The sequence below is a fragment of the Lepisosteus oculatus genome, chromosome 2 (assembly GCF_040954835.1).
Source record: "Lepisosteus oculatus isolate fLepOcu1 chromosome 2, fLepOcu1.hap2, whole genome shotgun sequence".
Lineage (NCBI taxonomy): Eukaryota > Metazoa > Chordata > Actinopteri > Semionotiformes > Lepisosteidae > Lepisosteus > Lepisosteus oculatus.
This window is the reverse complement of record NC_090697.1, coordinates 45907597-45930334: the sequence shown is the minus strand read 5'-3', so window position 1 is coordinate 45930334 and position 22738 is coordinate 45907597. Positions and strand designations below refer to the sequence as shown.

Here is a 22738-nt window from a genome sequence, read left to right as displayed (position 1 = left end):
TTTCTGGGCAGTCAGAGATTGTTCTTTTCGCGGACCTTCACGGTTTAATAAGCTTGAGTATCTAAAAGGACAGTTCAGCGATAAAGATTTCGTTAAGCACTACGAATCAGCGAGGACTTGTAGCGGGATAAAGTTGGTTGCAGCTTCGGTCGTTTTCCGAGTTGGGACGCCGGTAATTAAGAAGACGGTTAATGAGCGTACCCGGCCAACCGGAATCGACCGAGAGAGGTTCTTGCCACTGCTATCCTGGAAAGATACGGTTACGGTTCATGTGGAGATCTCTTGCCACACTACTGAAAAGGGGGCGATCTTTAACAAATGGGCTTTCAATAAGATTCATTCCTTCCCCCCTAATGCTTAAGGATTGTTTTTGGTACCTCCAGTATATTTCTTTTACAGCAGGGATTTCTTACACAGGTATGTCTCCTCCTCTTAAAAAGAGTTTAAGCAAAATAACATGTATTCCGCCCTTCCAGTTTCTAATACCCTTATCCAGTACAGGGTCGCAGAGATACATTAACCAGAGCAACTGGTGCAATGCCGGTTACTGCCTAGATAGATATCAATATATCATACTCAACGACACAAACATGCACACAACGGCCGATTTTTACAGAAGCCAATTACCCTGGTAGCATGTCTTTAGAGTGTGGGAGGAGACCCATGCAAACGTGAGGAGAACATTCAAAATCTATACGGATAGCACCCCTAGAATTGATTATCAACTGTGCCACTCAACAGCCTGCATAAATTAGTAGGAAAATAACACTGAAAAATATTTCGTGTATGCAATGCGGCTGATTTCAGTAACTCCCTACAATGGGGTTAAATGCTAAATTTATACCATGTGTCATTTGAAAAGTCTGGAGACGTCAAAATCATCAATATTGAGTCTTGCGGTATTCGGTCCCCTGTTAAACCCTGACAGGATGCCATACTACCAATAAAGAGACGTTCTGACTTAGAATTCTCTCCACAGAAAGCCCATTACTGCCCTCTCTCGTTTTTCTAAACATCGATCTGCTTCATATACAGTACTCTATACTTTGCAGCAGGGTTGGTGACTCTTAGTGGTCTTTTCCCTAGTACAGTATTTTCTCAGGCCTTTATCTCATTAGTCTGCAATTTATATTATTTTTTGTTCAGGCCTATCTCTGAAAAACACAAATCGAGTTAATCATTTTCTTCATCACTTCTGTTCACCATGCATTCCAGGTCTTAACATCGATTATTTAAATCTACCTGGGGTAAAAACCCCAAAGCTTTCTATATTATTCAAAATTTCCTTAAACACCGAAAATATAAGCCACTTTTAGATTTTATAAAAAACTGAGCGACTTTTAATCGCATGTACAGCGTGATAATTGTGGTGCCAATTCAAGATAAAATGCAGTTTAAACCGCATCGCAGGGGGCTGGGAAGATATTGAGGCGCAATTTGTCAGGTGCGCTGTTCGCAATGTGCTCCTGAACAGAAAGCCGATGATGAGAAGAGAAATAGTTAATGTATGCATTTTCTTTTTTGTCCAAAAACGCCTGAAGTAACCTGAAAAACCGTGCACTCCCTTTTTACAACACATACTGTATATCCTTTTTTTCTTGCAAGTTATTTTAATCTTCAGAATTGTTTTTTTCCTAGGAAGGCAGCGCATTCATTAAGAGGTTATTAGTTCAAATGTATACTGATAAAATAATAGTTTTAACTAACATTTTGACATTAGTAGATCTTATTTTAGGGAAGAAATACAAAACAGTGAACCGAATTTCCCTGATGTTTAGGCTGCAGGCGACAATGACGTACTGCCTTTGTGATTCGTTGCCAGGTTAGTAGAGCCGACTTAATACTATCTTTAAGAGATGTTTGTCGGATGGCTGTAGTCCTACTGTAGATCAGCTCAACCACTTTGTTTCATCTTCTCGGAATTCTCATCTGTTCTACATGTTGGAATACTTACCTGTGAGTTCTTTGCCGTTTGAAGGGAATATCTCAATATATAAATCTAAATTATCACCAGCAGCAGACTATGGAGTGGGATTTACCATAATGTTTATCGGTAAGCTTTTTTATTTTCCAGAAACGTATTGCCATGCTTAGAGTATATCGATTGTTTTTTTGTCTGTGAAAGATTATAAACATTTGCGAGCGGGATTTAAACGGTAAACAAATGCAAAGAAAAACCCAAAAAGATTTGAGTATGTGTAATAATGAATATTTAATCGTTAAGTTTTTTTTCAAAACGCATTTTTGGTACAGTTCTTAGCGGAGGTATTTTCTCCTTGGAAAGTTTGAGCAATCTGTTACTCCGTCTCACTATCAAATAGTGCATTATCTTTACAATTTACAACACCTACTACAAAATGATAAGACTAAAAACAATACTCAGAATTACACAAATAACATTTTAAAAGAAAATCTTGGTAGCCTAAGAATTCAACCTTCAACCCTTTGCTGTGAACCCTAAATCGGTTCAGGTGCAAAAGTATAGTTTGAAAGGACACACAATTAGTGTAATGGTTTCCTTGTGCAATCAAAATGGTTTAACTTGACTTGAGTTCAGAATAAAAACTATCTGTAAGTTCCATCAGATATGAATTATAGTGATAGACATATCAACCATGAAGACTAAGGATTTTTAAAACATATTGGGAAGAAAGGGGAAAAGTTACACATCCCTTTGAGTCCATCAATAAGTGGAATGTGCATCATACCAAACGGACTAGATTCCAAACATAGCAGCCAACAGAAAAGGAAGCTGGTTACCAGATGCTGCTGTGAAGCCAACAGTTCCAAGTCTGAGAAGGAAGCAAGGCATTAACAATACATCAACAATATTGCACTCCCTACTCCAAGCTGTTTGTATGGGGGAGATGCAAGAAAGATTACATTCCTGGAAAAAAGATTTATAAATCTTGTATGAGATATTGAATAGATTTCAGATTCTTTTTGGTCTTTCAAAGCCTTACAGATGGCATAGGCCCAACTCAGTGAGCACCACCCCAAAAGGCAAGCACAGTGGTAGTAGAATCATATTATAGGGATGCTTTTCATCAACAGGGACTGGGAAGCTTGCTAGGATTGATGCTAAAATGGTGTTGATATTGTAGATTTTGCAATATACAGGCACATCATAGAGGAAAAACATGCCAGAATTGCCCACAAACTAAGACAGGGTTGAAAATTCCCATTTCAGAAAGACGGTGACCTGAAGCACAAGGTGAAAGCAACAAATGACAAAAACAGTATGGATGTCCTTCAATTCCTCTGTCAAAATCTTGGCTTGAATCCAATAGATTTATGGCGAGGCTTGATGATTACAAACCATCAGTAATTCCCAGCTTGTTAGGACTGGAGCAATTTTGCAAGGAAGGATGGGCAAACTTACACCTATCCAGAAACACTGACAGCAGTAATTGCAGCCAAAAGTGCTTCTATTAAGTATTGACCTAGGGGGCAGAATACTTACACAATCAGTAAAATTGGCTCTCTAATTTGTTTTTTTGTTGTTGTTCACCCACCTTCACGTACAAGTGTTCATTTTTGATATGCATGCTCCTAGATTGAAGGCAGCCATTGAGACTTGTTGAGCACTAACAGCAGTAATCACATACAGTATAACCTCCATTACATGCCTCTGTGAGGCACAGGGGAAGTTAGAAGGGGGGAATCAATGATAAAATTCTTGCTCAAGAATCCAGATAGCAGCTGACAAAAAAAATATGAAAACTGGATGGCAACCTGATTTTGATCACAAGATCATCACTCCATGATAACAGAGAGATGAAACTAAAGATACAGTACCTCTGTAAAAGAGGTCATAGCATAATGCTGTGCATGTGGACAGTTATGCAGCATGTTAAGTAGATCTATTCATCAGTTAAGAAAGAAGGCAATAGAACGGTAATCTTTGAAAATCAAAGCATGCAGAAAGGACTGTTGAATTTTATAAGCTCAAAAGACATTTGTTTGTGTTAGGAACTCTGATGTTGTCACAGATGTCGGAAGGGATAAACCGTGGAGAGGCAGGAGAGCGGAAAAAGACCCATATGCATAGCGGCGGAGCGGGGAAAAAGCCCGGGCTCAGCAGTTCAGGAGTTGTATAGAAACCAATGCCCTCAGGCAGCGGACATGGGGCGACCTGGATGCTAGGCGGGTCTCAGGACATCCGAACATCAATACTGAGCGAAGGAGAATAAGGGACCCAGAAATATATAGCCCCAGAGAGAGAGAACCACCGGAAGGAGAGCAAAGCACAAGAAACTAGAGACAGGATAGAGTATGAGCGCCCTCTAGCTGCAGAAGGCATGACAGGTGTGTGTGTGTGACAGTGTGTCGCATGGCAGGTATTGACGTGAGTGTATTTAAGCAAAGTAGACTGATTAAAAAAATCTGACTGGAGAAAATTAAGAAATGTAGGAAGATTTAAAAGTCAAGACAAAGGCAAATATTGCTTTATTTGTGTGTAACCAGTTATAATTTCCCAAATGTTATACTTTAAAAAGCCTTATGATCAATACCGTATTGTTTCACTGGCTTATGTGATCCACCTTCAGCTGCCATTTCAACACCTTAATTTCATGGTCCATTAATATTCATCATTATTGCTAGATATTTTATCCTCAGTCTTCTAGTACTTCGCAAGGGAAACAAAAAACAACACAACACTCGTTGTGTGTCCTGACTTGTGTAAATTCAGTTTTCTTGCCATCTTGTGGAAGGTCTTTATCTTGAGTTTACAATCTCTAATACAATATTGCGTGTGTGCTTCACTGAAATACATGGGGATATAGACATGGCTTAACCGTCCACAGTATAGATCCCGATCTGCACTGAGATAGTGTAATCCCGTTGGGAAGGTAGTATTTTCTCTCTGACAGAAATGATGTCTGTTTGATCTTTCAGGAGATCAGGTTAAATCCAGCTCATGACACCAAAATATGGGAATGAAAGAAGTGATAGCACAGTTCAGTGTAGCTATGAAATTTATTCCAAAACTATTCTGCAGAATAAGAGTAGAGTGAACATTTGTTTCTAGGATATGAGCTCTAAAGCACAGGCATTTATTCAATTTTAGACAGCCATGAGCAGTGTCCTGTGTTACCATAAATACCATGTTAAGGAGGAAAATGACATATACAGGTACATATCCATGACATTTAACCTGTAACACAAAATGCAAATACTATAGCTTCAGCTGCTCAGAAAATGTAACACATCCTACAGGGGCCCTATAAACCTAAATAAATGTTCAGAGTTACAACAGGTGGTTTCCTTTTAAATGTGAAGGAATTAAATCTAATGGAAATTTACAGCTGCATGGTTACATACTGGGGACATGATGTGCTGAAGAAAACCACATCTTTCTCAGTCACTTTAAACCTTTCCATTGGCAAAGCCCATCTGGACAGACATTGGGTTATACCTCAATGAGTTGTCATATTTTATTCTTAGGGATAAAAGGTGCTATAGAAATGCAAGGAATTCTTAATTAAATTGCAATGGTCAGATTTGTAGATCACTTGTGATAATAAGTGAGGTATAAATAGAACAGGCTAATTTTTATCTTCCTGTCTAAGACTCCTCTGAACTGTGAAAACCTGAACTGTAATCAGTTCAAGAGTCACAATACCTCTTGCTGTGTTTGTGAGGATATTGCAGACAGATGTGTTAGGTATTGAGCCTGGCTTCACTCAGAACAGTTTTCCTCGTGTTATTTAAAACAATTCTTTACGATTTGGTTTTGTTCAACAAACGGGTGTTGCTTAGTGGAATTTAAATTATACTGAAAATCGGATTCATTAAAAAAGTCAATTTTAATTCAATTCCATTTCCAAAGGTTTGTGATATTTTTTTCCAGTTTCATTTCATTACTAATTCAACACTTGATCACAGTTACTCCGAAACTGATTTTGCAAGAAGAAAGACAATGCATTTTACTTAAGAATAGACAGTGGGTGTCTTACAGAAAAGGAAAGGACACCCCAAGGTCAGAAGCCACAGCCACATCATGACTACATTATGCACAGCCTTGTATCATATTGTACAGTATGTGCATATTTTTCTTTTTTTAAAATGTATACTGCTTTTACTATCTTAAAAGGTTTACCACATATAATACGTAGTGCACTTTATATTCTAATTTCTAAGTGCCTAATCCCTTAGTTGTTCTCCCCTAAACCTTTAAACCTATTTTAATAACAAATATAAAATTAAGGGACATTCTGAAGAAACAATAACAGAACATATGTACAATAAGGATGGCAAAGTGGCTGTTACTGAAATTACAGATTGACATTTGTTCCACTCTTTCCTGTTCCAAACCACCTGTTGACCATAACATCCGTTGTCTTTTTAAATAATGCATAGGTAAGGTACCCAGACATGGGCCTTTAGTTCTTAATGGACACTTTTATGCATGAAAGAGACATCTACGTCTCAGACATGGATGGAAACAAGTCTACATTTTAACAGCATCAACCCTTGTTATATTGTCTCCCTCCAGTTTTGCTGTCTGTTCTGGGCAATGGGCTGGTTTTGTGGATTTCCTACAGAAGGAGGAAGAAGATCACCAGTTCAGAGCTGCTTTGTGTCAATCTGGCTTTGGTGGATTTCCTCTGCTGTATATGCCTCTACCCTCTTTCCATCGTCTCCTCATTCAGCCACGCTTGGTTGGGAGACAAGGCTACATGCACATACTATGGACTTGGAGGATTTCTGTTTGGATTGTGTGGGATGTTTACTATAGCAGCTATCAGCGTGATAAGATACCTCAAAACCTGCCACAATATATCTTATGGTGAGAACAAATATCTAAAGATACAAATTGCTTTTTTAAGAGAGAAAATGACTGAATGATATGTTTGATAGATATATTGTATGTCTTTGTGAAGTACAGGTTTTTGTCTCTTTTCTCAGTGCTAGAAGGGAGCAATACAAGAATGACAATACATTTGATGTGAGAAAGGGTTGCCTAGAGTTGTAATGCAGAAATAGACTTTAAGTAGCCAATTGAGTAGCTTTTCAAACATTGTATTTAATATACTGAGCTCTGCACCTTTACAAGAATTAAAATGTTCAATGATGTATGATAGACCAGTAGTTCTCAACCTTGGTTCTGTGGTACTCCTGTGTCAGCTGGTATTTGTTCCAAATGGACCCATAGTCACCTGGGCCATGTACAGGTACCTGCCAGTAATTGATCTGTTTGCTTATTTAGGCTGTTTTTTTTTTCTCCAGCCTTGATTAGGCGGCTTTGTTTTTTAAAAAAATACCCTAGTAGAGTGGTTCTTAGTCCTGTTCCTGGATTATCCCCATGTTTTCTGGTCTATATAAATTTGTAAAATTAGGTTTCTGGTCTTAACTTGAATGAGGCCAGTCCCAAAACTCTGTTTAGCACAGGGGTCACACCAATTACAAATCTCATTCATTTCGAGTTGAAATATAATCAACTGGAGTTGGGCAGAAAGAAAATACTCATGGGAGAGAGTGATTAAGTATTGTACTGTATATAACCCTGTAACTCACTTTGTAACCTTTGTAAGCAGGTGTAAACGTGACCAGTACTGGGATGGGAGACCTTCTTGGAAAAGCTAAGGTTGCTGCTGGAACAGATGTTAGTGGGGCCAGTAGGGGGCATCCATCCTGCAGACTGTGTGGATCCTGATGCCCCAGTTTAGTAACGGGGATACCATACTGTGAAAAAGGCGCCGTTCTTCGGAGATGTAAAACCGAGGTCCTGGCTCTCTGTGGTCATTAAAAAAGTAGGGGTGTTACTCTGGTGATCTGTCCAAAGCTCCTCCTGGCCTTTACAATCATGTCCTCCTAATAATCCCCATCTATGAATTTACAGTTTTACCAGATATTACTTTGAGTGCAATTTCCAGAAAAGCACTATCCAAGTGTAAGGATGATTATTATTACTATTTTTCTTATTGCCACCTGTTTCTGTAAAAAGCTGTTTAAGCAGAAATGAGGCAGCATTTTTTTTTGTCGACAAGGAGCAAAGGGAGCAACCCGACTTTATGTGTGGTAATTGTGTTGGAAATCATGCTTTTTAATTCTGAACATTTTGAAGCCAAAAACTAGGCACAACTCGGGCTGCAAAGTGGCACTAAGTAAAGGTTTATTCCATGCTGAAAAGAGAAGAAAGGAAATGCAACATTTTGGCTGTGGAGCCTTCTTTAAGTGTGAAAAAGACAGGGAAGTCAGCAGAGATTATATAGCATAGGAGCCCAGGGAGGGGGAAGAGGAATTATAAAGAGATCAGGAAAAAGATTTAGAGGAAGGTATAGTGGGTCGCAGCTGAAGTAGTTCAAGCATTGTCAGCATGTTGTTTCCTTTCTTTATTTTTCAGCATGGAATAAACCTTTACTTGTTCCTTTGCAGCCTACGCATGCTGACGCAGCTGCAGTACCTGAACTACTTCAGTTGTTAGCATTGCAGCTTTAGAGCTGGGAGTTTGTAGGGTCTCCCCATGTTTCCTCTGCGGGCTTTGGTTTGCTGTCACAGTTCAGAACCATACTGGTACAGTAGCTTTAATTGGCCTTGCTTTAGGTGTGTGTGTATCTGGAATAGGAATAAGGAATAAGGAATAGGCTCCACAACCCTGAATCGCAAGAAGCAGTTAGCAAACATGTGGATAGACTGGGTACAAAAAACTCTAAAACGGCAACCTTATTGGTTACAGGCACCGCCCTGTGATTAAATGCGGAGCTGAAACAAAAACCAGCAGACCAGATTCTTCAAGATCAGGATTGAGCAGCACTGAAGAGGTCATGTACTGTTGGAAATGAGAATTTCAGTCACGTAACTGCTTAAATAGCAGCACATTACTGTCTTGTATCTGATTTCATCAGATACTGTATTTGTATTTTTTTTAAATCTATTTTAAGAAAAAATTAAAAGCTCCATCTTTTGATTATATGACAACCAAATTTAAAACCAGTCATTATTGAAGTGATAAATATTTGTCAGCAAAAGAATTGTAAATCTCATAATGTGTTTCAGCTTGCCTGTTCAGATTCTCGACTCCCGCAGGCTGTGTGGGAGAGTCCGACAGCTTCTACTGTATATCCTCTCACTACACCTTCCATCACGTTGTGGGGCTCAGTGCAGCTAATAGATTCACTAGGGAAAAGCAACCCTTGAGCACAGATAAAGCCACTATCAATCCTCCTTGGACTCCTCAGCCTCAGGGGAACATGAATGGAAGTACGAGGTGACTGGGAGGGGGTTAAACTAAATTTATTACTCAATTCCTCCCCAAAAAACTATCATACTTTCCTATGGCTAAACATACAGTAATGCATCTACTGTACCAGAATTATTTTGGTGCTGTCATGTCGTGTTTATCTGTATCTCTTGTTTTTTTTTCAGTAGTATGGTGTGAGGGAGCCATTACTCGAGCCCTGTGCATTGCTACCTGGCTCATTGCAGCCGCCTGGTCATGTTTCCCTTTGTTCGGATGGGGAGAATATGCTCCAGAGCCCTACGGTGTGTCCTGTACTGTGGCCTGGAAGAGTTACCACACTTCAGTTGAGGATGCACTCTTTGTGGTCTGCTCCTTTGCCTGCTTTACTCTCATTCCCATCCTCCTGATCATGACATCTCAGTGCCAGATCCTGTACAAGGTCTACAGGTTCAACTTTTCTCTGGCCGCCAGGGGAATCCGCTCCAGTCTTCACAATGCTGAAAAACGCATTTCTGTAGTAAGTGTCTTATTTGCTTTGGTCAAAGAAATAGTTTCTCATTCTGGCTTCATGCTGTGGTATTGCCAGATTTGAGGATCACAAATAGGCAAGATTAAATGCTCACATACAGCCACTTCCTTACATAAAAAAACCAATGTGCCTTGGACAAAACACACAAGAGGAAGGTAATTATTCATATGGTCAATTTAAATTCTTTCAGCATGTCGTGTGCAGGGATAACTATGCTATTCTCAGAACAAAACAAAAGTCTACTGTCAAGTTTAATTTAAACTGAATGTATAAAAGATCTTTATATTTTCATTTTGTTAGGATCGTCATCTGGGCAGCATAGGAGATCTTGTGGCAGAATAAAAGAGTTTAATTTTGGAGAATTACAATGACAAATTCACATTGGCTGGGCAATTTTGAAAATCTCTTGTTTGACCTTGAAAATGTTATTCTGAGTCATGGGGAAATTAAAAGGTAATTGAAGTGAGCAGTTCCATTTTTCTAATTGAAGGCAGAAGGAGCTACTGTAAATATTTCAGTAAACATGTCTACCTATAACAACAGACAGCATTGTCTCAAGACATTACACACCATTTTTGTGAGATACTGTACTGTACAATGTCACCGTTGGCTGCTACAGTTTGTGTTCTAATATTTACAATAGTGATATACTGTATTTATTACAGTGAGCGTTGCAGTAAATACTCCTATGGGAAAATTACAGCTCAGCAACAAAAATCTGCCTTGATAATAAAACACCATTACACAAGGCATACAGTATGGCAAATAAAAAGGTAATAAAAAGGGCAGGAAATTAGCTGTAAAGGCGGAGCGATGAAGTTCATGCATCAACTGCAGAGGAGGTATTTAGACTTTATTTTAGCTGATTTTTAGAAGGATTTTATTACTGTTTTAGTTGTTCAGTGCTATTTTAATCTAAAACCAATGTATTAGTAAAATTATTACATGATGAAAGGTTACTTATGTCATTTAACCATATATACTATATAATACAGTACATTATGCAACGCTTTAGGCATGTACTTGGTAATATGCAAATTTGGCTATTTGCGACAGTTCTCTGCACCGAGTCCTTGAGCATATCAAGATCCTACTGTACGAATAAAACCAGTATCGCACATGTACTGTACATCCCACTTGGTATCTTAGTCTTTTTTATCCAGTGGAGCACTGCAGATAATATGGAAATGTGATCTATATTTGTAGTTATGTAACAAAAAAAATAAAGGCCTTACGAACTTTATAGCTTGTTTGATTAGCAGCTAAGTGGTGCAAGGAATGAATTCACTTGTGTTTTGAAAGTAGCCAGGTTATTGGCTTCAAAAACATGGATGAGTAGTTTGTTACAGACTCACAACCCTCTATTTAAAGAAAGTACCCTGAAGTTTATCTTATTTTCTGATTTTTATTTCACTTTTGATTCCAATAGGTTAACTTTTTCACTGACTATGGCTGTCAGTGAGCTGTTTATGACTGGAAAGCAAGTAATTGTGAGGGAAAGAGCAAAGAAAAACGACCATTGCAAATAGATTGGGCATCACAAACAAATATGGAATGTGTTGAAAAAGAAAAAAACTTACTGGAGGAGCAAGCTACTGTATCAAAGATTAGGTCATCCAAAAAAGAGGACAACAGTTGATGAAGCGAAAATCATTAGAGCTATGGGAATTACAGAGTATCTCTAAAGGCCGGGGTGAAAATTACTTCAATTTACTACAGTATATGTGGGAGGCTTTGACAGGAGAATTAAAATGGCTAGAAGGCAACTGCAAGATGTACAGTAAAACTCCCGACAGCACTAAAAACAGAAAGGCTGGATTAGAATTTGTAAAGAAGTACAAAGAAAGAATAGTTCGACAGTATCAGACTGAACTGTACAGAAACATTTTGTACATTTTGCCATGTCAAAATGCCTCCAGACTAATTGGCAGTGATTCATCCTGCAGCAAGACAATGACCAAAAACATACTTCACACTTAACCTAGGAGTTTCATTATGAAGATGTGAAAACTTTTGAACTGGCCAAGTAGTGATCTGATTTGAATCCTACTAAGCAAACATTTTACTTGATAGAGAGGAAACTGAAGTCAGAAAAAAACCCACAAAAGCAACAACTATAGTGAAGTCAGTTAAGGCTTGGCAAAGCATCTCAAAGGAAAATATCAAGAGTCTGGTTCTGAAGGGCTGCAGATTTGACAAAGTTGTTACTTGTATGCTAACACTATTTAATTTGTCCCAATATATATACTGTATGTTAACCTGAAATAGTGGAGAAAAAAAGATGACAGCGTGTACTATTGCCTCTTTTATTTCCTTATCTGAAATATAAAATAGTAATTTGGATAGAACACAGTGGAAAATGGATTTTTCATTGCAATTATAATTGTAGAACACTACTGCAGTCTGAATATGTAGTCTTTTATTTTTGTGATGCTTCTTAAAGAAGAAAACAGTGGACCTTTTGTCTACTTATGATTTCACTATTCTCTACAGGAAGAGAGACCCCCAGATGTTCATGTGAAAAACAGTATTGCCAATAACATAAAAATCAAGAGGGAGAATTGGAATAAATCCCAGTTTACAGATAGGAAGATTATCACTAAAATACTTACAGCAGTAGTTTAGTACAAATTTGTTGGTAAAATGTGTCCACAGTGTGGTCTGGGCAAATTAGGACTAGTTACACCAGACTAGTTAAATTATAACTGCAGCTGATTTCTTCAAGTAAACAATGTGCCATTCAGACATCTTTAAAAATTTGTAGGTAACAGTACCTGGAGTGGCATGGTGTTACAGTGGATAGCATTGCTGTTTCACAGTGCTGGTGTCCTCGGTTCAATTCCAGACCTGGGGGGCTGTCTGTTTGGAGTTTGTACAGTATGTTCTGTGTGTGTTTGTGTGGGTTTCCTCTGGGTGCTCTGGTTTGCTTCCATAGTCCAAAGACATTCTGGTTCACACAAAGACATACAGGTTAATTGGCTTCTGGGAAAACTGGCCCTGCTGTGAGTGTGTTCTGCGATGGACTGGTGTCCCATCTAGTGTGTGCCCAGCCTTGCTCTGGTTGCTTGTCAGCTTCAGCTTCAGATCCCCTGCAAAACTGAATTGGATGAATCGATTAGAAAATGGATGGATGGAGGGATCTATGCAATCTGTCTGTTTAAAGAAAGTTTTCCATGATGCAGTGGGAATTAAGAGTATCGGTTATACAACGTTCTGGCAATAAATTTTAATATGTCCAATCACTTACACTACAGGAGATGGTACTCATTTATTCTTCCAAGTATACTTTTTATACATAAGAATACAGATTTAGCCTTGATTTCTTTCTGAATGTGGCTGCTAACTTTGATTTTTATATGCACAAAAAATGAATGAGAAATTGTGCAATAGCTCTGTAGTTTTAGTTCTTACAGCTGTGCAAGTGAAACTTCTTTCGAAAGATGAGTCAATTCATATTCAAAGTCATAAATCCGTATTATCTATTAGAAATGTAACCTGTTGGGCAAAACTTCTGGGGATGATGCTGTCACGATGTCGAATTTTGAAGTAATTCCACTCAGCTTCCTCCACTTTTCCTTTGGTAGAGGGGTAATTCAGGACCAGAGGAATTCTTATGTCTATGAGTTTCTTACTAGTATCTAAAACATTTTGTTATTCTCATGCAATCTGTGACGGCAGCATTTCTTCCCTGTAGAAAACCACCTATTTATCAAAAAAGCCTGACATTTTATCATTTTTGTTCATTCCTGAGTCTCAAAAGTTGAGAATTAGGAACTGAGTCTCTACAAGCCTTTGGGTGAGAGGAGCTTTAGATAAAATGAGTGTTGCTATGTTTGTGTTGGATTGTGGTGTTAATAGAGAATCAGGAAGCTGGGACATCTCTCAGGATGAATTTATTATTACCTGCAGAAATGTTTCATATGCATTTCAAAGCTGGGAGGAAATTTATTTACAATTGAATAAAATGTCTCAGCTCATCATGCAAGATTGTAGAAATACTAAGTGTTATCCAAGTATAAAAAATACCACTTAAAGTGTGCTGCCATTTTAGTGCTGTAAAGACATGTTTCTACAAATCCTACATTAAGGCACATTCTCACTCTGACTTCAACTTGAGTGAAAAGATTTTCCTTTCATTAATTAAGGAGTTTGTTTGTATACATTTAAAACTTTCATTGTGGGAAAGAGAGGCCTTTAATGTCTCTTCTAGAGAAGAGTATGAGATCTTGACAACAATGCTCTTTGAAGTTGTTGAATATTTACAGAACTATGTAAGCTTTTGGGGCACCCTGGATAGTTTTGTGGTTAGGTGCATTACATAGAGAACAGCAAGACTTTTTCAATGAATTAGGTACTATGCCAATACTGGTAATAGGTTGATGAAAGTCAGTCCTGGAAATTGCACTGTTCTGTTATAATTGAGTAGTATCACTTTCCATCTCACAGTAGACGTTTGGAGTGTAGTGTTTTGATGGTGTGCTTCCTTTATTTACATATTTTACTTCTATCAACTACGTGTATCTCTTTGGCAATAATTTAACAATATAATAACAATATAAGAAATATGACAACCTTTTGGCCTGATCCTTTCAGATCTCAGAAGCTGAGCAAGTCTGGGTCTGGTCAGTACTTTGAGGGTAGACATATAGAGGAAAAAAAACAGATGCTGCTGAAAGTGATTTTGGTGCACCAGCAGGTAGCAATCTTCTCTTCAGACAAGAATTTCTAAAACACTGCTTTAGTGTGGTAACTACAATGTGCTGTTGGAAGTACTGTCCTTAAATTAAGGCTCTATTTACTTGCTCATTAGAAATTGCATGGCACATTTTGAAAGACTATGTGTCACGAACACGGACTGAGATCCGTGTCAGATCTTGTAGTAGACCCTATGCGATGCGGTAAGAGCTGGAGAAAACAGGAGGCATGGTAAAAGGGAACACACAGGGGTTTAATAGTGCACAAAATAATAGTGACAATCCGTGAGACAGTGAGCGGGGAAGACAAAGAACGGCATCCAAATCCAAATGGGTCCAAAGGCAGGTCAGGGCATAGTCTGAGAGTCCATCAGCGAGAAATCCATCCTGGGACGCGACAAGGTTAAAATCCCCGGGAGGGGGGAACACACGGACAGACAAAACATGGAGGTCCAAGGGTGACGGGGCGATATCCTCCAGAACCCGGGCTCGGGAAGCAGGAGGTGTTGGGGATGAGGCATATGCCCTCAGGAGACAGACGTAGGGTTTCCTGGTGCTAGGCGGGCCTCGCGACATCCTTACCCTAATGATGAGCCCCGAGGACTGGAGAAGCTAGTCTTTAAATAATAAACCTAAAAAGGTACACCTGGGAAGCTTAATCACAGAAACAATAATGGTAGTAGTGGAGCGCCCTCTAGGGAAGGATGTCGGGCGTGACACTATGGTTGTTAAGTCGGGTATCATGGCTCAACGGGCTAAAACTAGCCTACTTTTTTCTAATTTCCTTGCCTGATTTGTTATGTAGTCAGGTTACTGGCACTTAATGGCTGCCACACATCACCCAGTTGGGGACTTCCCTTCAGTGGTGTATTCCTGAATGTAAAACTGCACTGGGATCCTTCAGGATGAATAGTGTTACAGTAAGCCTCCTTGCCATGAGGGGACTATGTTCTAACAACATGCTGTGCTTTAGGAAACCATGCTGAAGTAAACTAAAAACATATGGGAAAACTGGGAATGGAGGAATGTGGTCATGCAAAATCTGTCTTGGCACTATAAACCAGACGTCATACACAGTTTATATAATGGTATTGTAATCAATAAAAATAAACTGATATGTGCAATAACATGTATATCTGATAGTAAGATTTCCTAAAAAACCAAGTTGAAGCATCCCAATGTTTATTTACCTACTGATGACAAAAAGTATAGAATGCTTGTAATAATGTGTACATATGAAAATAAAATATTTCTCCAAGGCAAAATAGCTATCTTAACTTTCACAGAAGCTGAAGCTTTACTGCTGACACACCTTCTCCTCATTTTTCCTAATTGTACAGATATTTTTAGGTCAGAAAAACAAAAGACAGATTCTGTAGATAGTGAGTGAAAAAGGCATATGGATGTGCAAAAGTATTTCTCTTCCAATTTTAAACCATTTTTAGGTTTGTGTCATTAATCTGTTCAAATCCATAATTCTGCAAATCCTTTTTCTCCCACAGATGTTTTTCTGCATCAGCCTTGGTTTTGTCACCGCATGGGCACCATACGCAGTGGTTTCCTTCTTATTCATTTTTCACAAGGACACTTGGCATCTGGCTCCAGGAGGTTTCATATTCCCGGCATTATTTGCCAAGAGTTCGCATGTCTATAACCCCTTCATTTACTTCTACTTCAACAAGACCTTTCGTCAGGAGCTACAGTGCCTCGTTAGGTCCTACTTCACAGGATCAGCTCGGAACAGAGTCTCAGTCTCTGTGAATCAGCCGCAGGCTCCTGCAGTCATTGAGGTGCAGCCTAGGGGTCAGAGTAACCTGGATAGGAGCACTTCTCATTCACAATCAAACACTAACCGAGTAAATGCTAAAGCCATTTACCCTTGCTGGGTTTCCAAAATGATAGTGGCCCCTGCTAGCTTGGAGCCCAGGCCTAACAAAGAGTTTGTGCTCATATCTAGCTGACCTGTGCTCTTGACAGGAAAGAAATAGAAGAGAAGAATAATTGAAATTATAGAGACCCGGGACAAAAACATACAAATTGCTGCACTAGTTTATGAATGAAATAACTGTTTTGTCTTGTTTTTTCATCAGTTGGCAATCCAACTAATCTTTGTCTTTAGTGAAAGTGCAGTGTTACAAGTGCAGCGTGTAAGTGAGAAATCCATGGTCTTTCTAAATGTCTACACTGGGTTTCTCTTATTGTTGTAGCACATGCAGTGGTCAGGTTCTTTATTGTTAGAGAACTAGAAATTGTTTTGTGTACATGTACAGTATGGGTGATCGGTTCTAACTGTGAAAGCTGTGTTCCTCAATTCCTCCTGGGCCTCTTGATAAGTCAGATATAATGTATAGTATAAAGCTGATATAAACCTTGCACTTTTGGACATTTATGAAGATTTTATGTCTGAGAGCAAAAGATCTTTTGTTCACATGAAATTAGCCTTTTGTGGTCAGTTACTACCACATTAATTCTATATCTATATTTATATTTTGGAATTTTGAAGGTTATAAATACTAACAAATTATGATTTCCAAACTATGAAACTAAAATTTAAAGAGATCTAAAAATTGCATTTTCCTTAGCCACTGGTACCACCTGTGCAATGGTTTTGTCATGCTTGTAAATACTCTAGTATTGGAGATGTTTCATATACTGACATGCTTGTCGGGAATACCAGGGGTTTGTCCTTTATCTTTTTTCTCTGAATTCAACACAATTTTCAATTACAGTCTATATACTGAAAGTCAATTGTAGTAAGACCCTGAAGGCAGGAACATAAACTTGAGCCATACAATGTTTGCTTCAACAGACCAAAGTTCATTTTTAGAAATAGTCAATGTTTAGTAGGAAATATATACTTTTATATATATTAAAATTCACTATTATTGTTTACTGTATACAGTATGTTGTATAAGAATATTGTTTGAACATTCTGATATTCTGCATTTGTATATTGTTGTCTTTTTCACATGAATGAAATGGGTGTTCCCTGGTGTTTCCAATGTTGTTATTGTTTTGAGTGAAATGTTAAATAATTGAAATATTAAAATAGTACCCATTGTTCATCCTTAACAGTGTTTTGTCACTTTGTGTCTAAAAATTCATGTAAACCAAATTTTCTTAAAAGACCTCTATTTTTTATAGTGTCCAAACATTGTGCTTCTGGAATAGTTTCCTTTATAGCCCCTGCCGATGTTAATATTGTAATTTCCAGTAGGAACATAAATATCTCTGGGATCAGGAACTGCAGATGAGTTTGCATCAAACCACTCATCGCTGTTGCCTCTTTACCAGCCCAGTCCTGAATAGCTGTTCACACAGTGTATTTACAGATTTCTCCATGCAATATAAAATTTGTTTTTTGTTTATTTCACAAGGCTGCAAATCACTCTGGATTAGGGCATCTGCTTAAGCAAGCAAATAACACAAAGTTCAGGAGTTCAACCAAGCCCCAATTTTGTTATGTGAGTTACCATGCTTTAATGGCAATTGAACCAAGGTGTACTGCACTGGAAGGCAGTAATGCTACAGTAACTACTGTGCTACCTTGCTGACGTCTAATATGTTTCTCTAAAATTAATTAAAGTTTTTTTCACTTCAATTTGGTAAAATTAGGAGTTTGTATTTTCTATTTATGAAAAGGAGAGGTAAAAATAACACCATGTTCTGAATCAGAACCATGAAGTACTGATGCAATCTGTGCCGAAATATCCATCAAAAACGGGTGTGAAAACATAACTCACCCAATTCACTTACAAGTGTTGCCTTGGTTACCAGAAAAGTACACTGTGGTGATTGAATTGTGAAACATCATCACCTGAAAACATTCCCATTCTCTTCCTACAGATATCCAATTAACCTTACCCAAAACATTGTTTTCTTTTATTGTGTTGCATTTTTCAAGGACTTTTCTTGTTAAGTCTAATAGACTTCCAAACACAAAAGCCAATCACTTACAATAGATCAAAATGAATTGTCTTCCTGTGCCCATTTTTTTTGGCATGAACTATTAACTGTTTTTTTTTTTGTGGCCAGAGAAATAAACAATATGTTTAAGGAGCTATTTACAACAAGCAAAGCTCACCAGGGTTGGAAGTGCCTGAGGAGTGTGGAGACACTGAGAAGCAGGAAGTTTACATATTTGCCACCATGTTCAAAATTCCCTTGTTCTACAGTTAAAAAAAACTATTTGCTTTAATTCTAATCTTAAGCTTTCTTATGATTTCATAGCAAATCGGGGGGGATAAGGATGGACCATAGATGCCTCTAAGATCTTGGAATCTATATACTTTATTCTAAATTGCCTATCACACTGTATATTCATGACAACCAAAGCAAACTTTCTGTAAAAATCAATTAGTGTTCTTGCATGCTTGTCTGCCTGGATGTGAACATAGGAATTTTCTGTACATAAAAGAAGTACTCAAATCTTCAGAATACCTTCAAAACATGAGCCTCAAAGATCAGGTACATAAAAAACATAAAATGGAGTAAAGGCCTTAGCAAGGTGACATGTTACTTTAATTAACCTGCGGAGCTGATGGGTACAGTCCTTGATAAAACCTGAGGGTCTGTGTTTCTTTAGCAGTGGAGTCTATTGTAGGTTTAATAAGAATTCAAGTGGCATTCACATACTGTATAATACACTCTACAAGGTTGTGTATGATGGAGCATAAGGTTTTCTGTGAATTAAGTTGTGATAAAATAAAACGGGTAATAATGGTGGGAAAAAACAATATCTCAAATGCACTGAGTTAAGAATTGAGGGGATTCTTTATATTGTTTTTGAGCAATACATAAAAGCCAAATGATGTTCATTGCTGCCACCTTCTGGGCTTTTAATTTACTGTATTATATCTGATGCAGTATTGTGTTGTAAATGTAGTTGACACAAACCTCTATTAGATTATTCTATTCTTAATATATAAGAATATTTTCTGTTTTTGGAATCCAAATATAATGTAAAGATTTTGAATTATTTTTTAAAAAAAATGTCCACTGCTGAATGTTATTCATACTATGTACTTAGATGTATCTTTGGAATAAGAGTCTGTGGCTCTTTAGGACAGGAACTGGAGATCTCTGACCTGTAGTAGGCTCTATCTAGGAACTGTGCACACTTTATGAGGAAGAAGGCTTCACAGCAGAAATGTTGTGTTTTCTTTCCTCTCTTTTCAGCATGGAATAAACCTATTACTTGTTCCTGAGGTACATGAAGCTCTTAACACTTGCTCCTTATTTTGGATAGGCTTCCAATTTAGTTTTTGAATTGCTTTGATGTTTTTATTTTTCTTCATCGTGTCAAAATCATAAGATCGCTGACAAATCTAAATACTTTTAATCAAAGAGATCCATGAAAGCCATCTCACTCCTTTTTTCATCTTTGATACATTTTCCTAAAGCTTAGGATGCCTTGCTTTTAATCAAATATAACAAACCATTCCCTGTGGTATTCCTTAACAGTATACATTACATTTAAAAAAATCCTAACTGAAGCTTCTCCCCATTTTATGCTTTGTAAGTTTTTAAATAACAGACAAACACAGAAATTACATTTTCAACAGCAACATAAGCTTGATATTAAATACTGCTTGTTTTTTAACTGAATAAGAAACAAATTCGAACAACTGTTGGCACACCAAAAACCATAATACATGTATGAAATAATTACAGCAGGACATTTTTCTATTAACATTACCTAATATGATCAATTCCTACAGTACATCACGTGCACAGTTAATTATTAATTGTAATGCCTTCCAAATGTATTCATGTCCCTGATGAAACAGGAACAATAAAGATAAATTAACTGAAATATTGTCTAATGTTTCTTCCTTAAAATATCTAAATATGTTATATAATAGTCTTAATAACATTGCACAGAAAATAAGTCCAGAAAATAAAAGGGTTAAATCGATGCACATCTCTGTAGTTAATATTTTTTAAATCCACCTCTGGTCGTCTCCAGTAGTGTGCTATGAGGCACTTCAGAAGGGTAACTTCTAAACACTCATCCATGTAGAATTGCTCTAAGTTCTTCAGCCACTTTTTTTTCCATTTGTAAACTGCCATCCTGGGTTTGAATCACAACTGTTTAATTGGAGTGAAGTCTGCTTGGTAAGAAGGCTGGTCAAGAACATTTTTTTGGTATGCAGTTCACTATTTGCTGATTTGGATGTACAGTACGGTTTGTATCACTGTGATTATACAACCTTCATTTTTGAGCCTTTTGGGGAAAAAAAATCATGTAGGGGCGGAAACCCCAGTATCCTGGGCAAACTTCCCCCCTGAATATTATCTATCATGGCCTGCTAACAATCCCCATCTGTGAACTGGCTCCATCACTCTGTTCTCATTCCCACGGATAGCTGATGTGGGGTTAATGTAGTGGCCCACTAATGGCTCCTGTCACATCATTCAGGTGGGAGCTGCACATTGGTTGTAGTGGAGGAGAGTCCCCATTACCTGTAAAACACATTGAGTGCAGTGTCCAGAAAAGCACCATGTACTGTAAGTGTAAAGACACTTACTGTAACACTGTTTCTAGCTAAAATATCCAGATACATGTTGAAGTTCAGGATTTCCCTTTCTTGACAAAGGCTCCAGGACCCATAGATGCAAGATAACCACAAGACATAAAAGACTCCCCACAATATTTCACTCGTCATGAGTATTTTCATTTCGGCATGGGCAGTGGCTCTGTGGCCAAGGATCTGTGCCTGTGGCTGGAAGGTTGATGGTTCATATCCTGTGGCTGGCAGAGGAAATCTACTCCATTGGGCCCCTTTGCAAGGCCCTTAACCTCAGCTGCCCCAGGGGCGCCATATAAATGGCTGACCCTGCACTCTGACCCCAAGCTTCTCTCCTTGTCTGTGTGTCTCATGGAGAGCAAGTTGGGGTATGCAAAAAGACAAATTCCTAGTAAAAGAAATTGTATATGTCCAATAAAGTGATCTTATTTTATCTTTCTCAATGTGAGCTTCTTTTTTAATGTCAAATACAATGCTGCTGAGCATTTCCAATTTTCAATTTATCTGATCACAAGACTTTTCAGCTGTCATTCAAGTAATATTAGACAATTATGAGTCCCCTCTTTTTGTAATTCACCTTCCAGAAACTTCCCACTTTGAAGCCTTCAGTATGTCCAGAATTTGGCTGCCAACCAGGTTGCATGCAATAGACCAAATTACAGCGATCCTGGAGCCCTTGCACTGGTTTCCTATTAGGTCTTGTGGTCATGGTCACTATAAGGTTCCTTATGGCTGGTTTAATGTCTTCCTACTCCTCACCTCGCAGCCTTTGTTTGTCTGACTCTGGTCACCTTTTTGTCACTCAAGCTTGATCACATACTACGGGCGACCAGGCTTTCTCCTGTTATGCCTCAAAGCTCTGGAATTCTATCCCCAAGGATATGAGAATGTCAATGTCCTTGAGCACTATATAATCCAGACTCAAAACTTCCTTCTCCAGAGTGGTTTTTATTTAATGGGTGTGGGTGTGTCCCCCTTTGCATCTTCTACTACACTCTTGTTTTGTTTCTTCTTAACACAGCAAAGATCGCACATCCATGAATTTTACTTGGTAGTGTTGCTGTTTATTTCTGTTGAATTGTATTTAATGGAATGCTAATGTATGAAGAACTGTGATTTTCTTGATTTCTGGAATTAATTTTAGTGCTTATAACAAATGTTGTTGTTATTATGATTACAGGATAATGCTACAATTCTTTATAGGTGATACATTATGTAATCTGTAACATACTATGACATGATGTGTTACAGTATGTTATATTTCATCTGGAGGTATGGATAATTCTGAAGAGCACTGTAAATAGCACATTTTGTCACATCATAATATTTTTAACATACTTTTACTAAGCACCAGTTACTTTAATAGTAAAAAAAATGTAGTTCAGAATAGTGTCATTGACTTTTTTTTGGATTATTTGTGCTTTTCTGGAGCTCTGTCTTAGTGAGTATCATGTCTCAGTCTGCTGGATTGGCCTTTTTCAACATTGTTTTATGATTTACTTATTGATATAATTCTTTATTGTATTTCAATATGAATATATTAATTGGAAATCAGAGTATTTTGACAATGAATAGAATATTTCAGAAATCTAGGTGAGCAATTAAAAGCTTACTGCATGTGCTTCATATTTAGCGCAGGACTACTGAACTAAAACCCTCTGTCTCCTCAGTTTAGGACAGTGTTATTTTTGTGCTTGGATTGGATGCATTTGTGAGGTTACGAGTTAAGATTTTTTTTCTTTGCCCTGAATCTGCATGGACAGAGCTGGTATTCTATACAGCAGGGTTCCCATTGAAA

At 37.9% G+C, this 22738-nt stretch overlaps 1 protein-coding gene across 1 annotated transcript; it reads left to right on the top strand.

The window, feature by feature from the left end:
- Positions 1–1878: 1878 nt before the first annotated feature.
- Positions 1879–17465, top strand: opn8c (opsin 8, group member c). The gene is made up of 4 exons (XM_015347092.2): positions 1879–2053; positions 6500–6793; positions 9373–9704; positions 15913–17465. Exons 1-4 carry the CDS (start codon positions 1939–1941, stop codon positions 16369–16371), a joined length of 1200 nt encoding a protein of 399 aa, XP_015202578.2. The 5' UTR covers positions 1879–1938; the 3' UTR covers positions 16372–17465.
- The last annotated feature ends 5273 nt before the right edge of the window (positions 17466–22738 follow it).

Bases quoted from the DNA above. Each gene is read 5' to 3' on its own strand.
- opn8c (XM_015347092.2), top strand. From the start codon at position 1,939: ATGTTGGAATACTTACCTGTGAGTTCTTTGCCGTTTGAAGGGAATATC. The intron at 2,054-6,499 runs GTAAGCTTTTTT...GTCTCCCTCCAG, and splicing joins ATTTACCATAATGTTTATCG to TTTTGCTGTCTGTTCTGGGC. The intron at 9,705-15,912 runs GTAAGTGTCTTA...TTTCTCCCACAG, and splicing joins CTGAAAAACGCATTTCTGTA to ATGTTTTTCTGCATCAGCCT.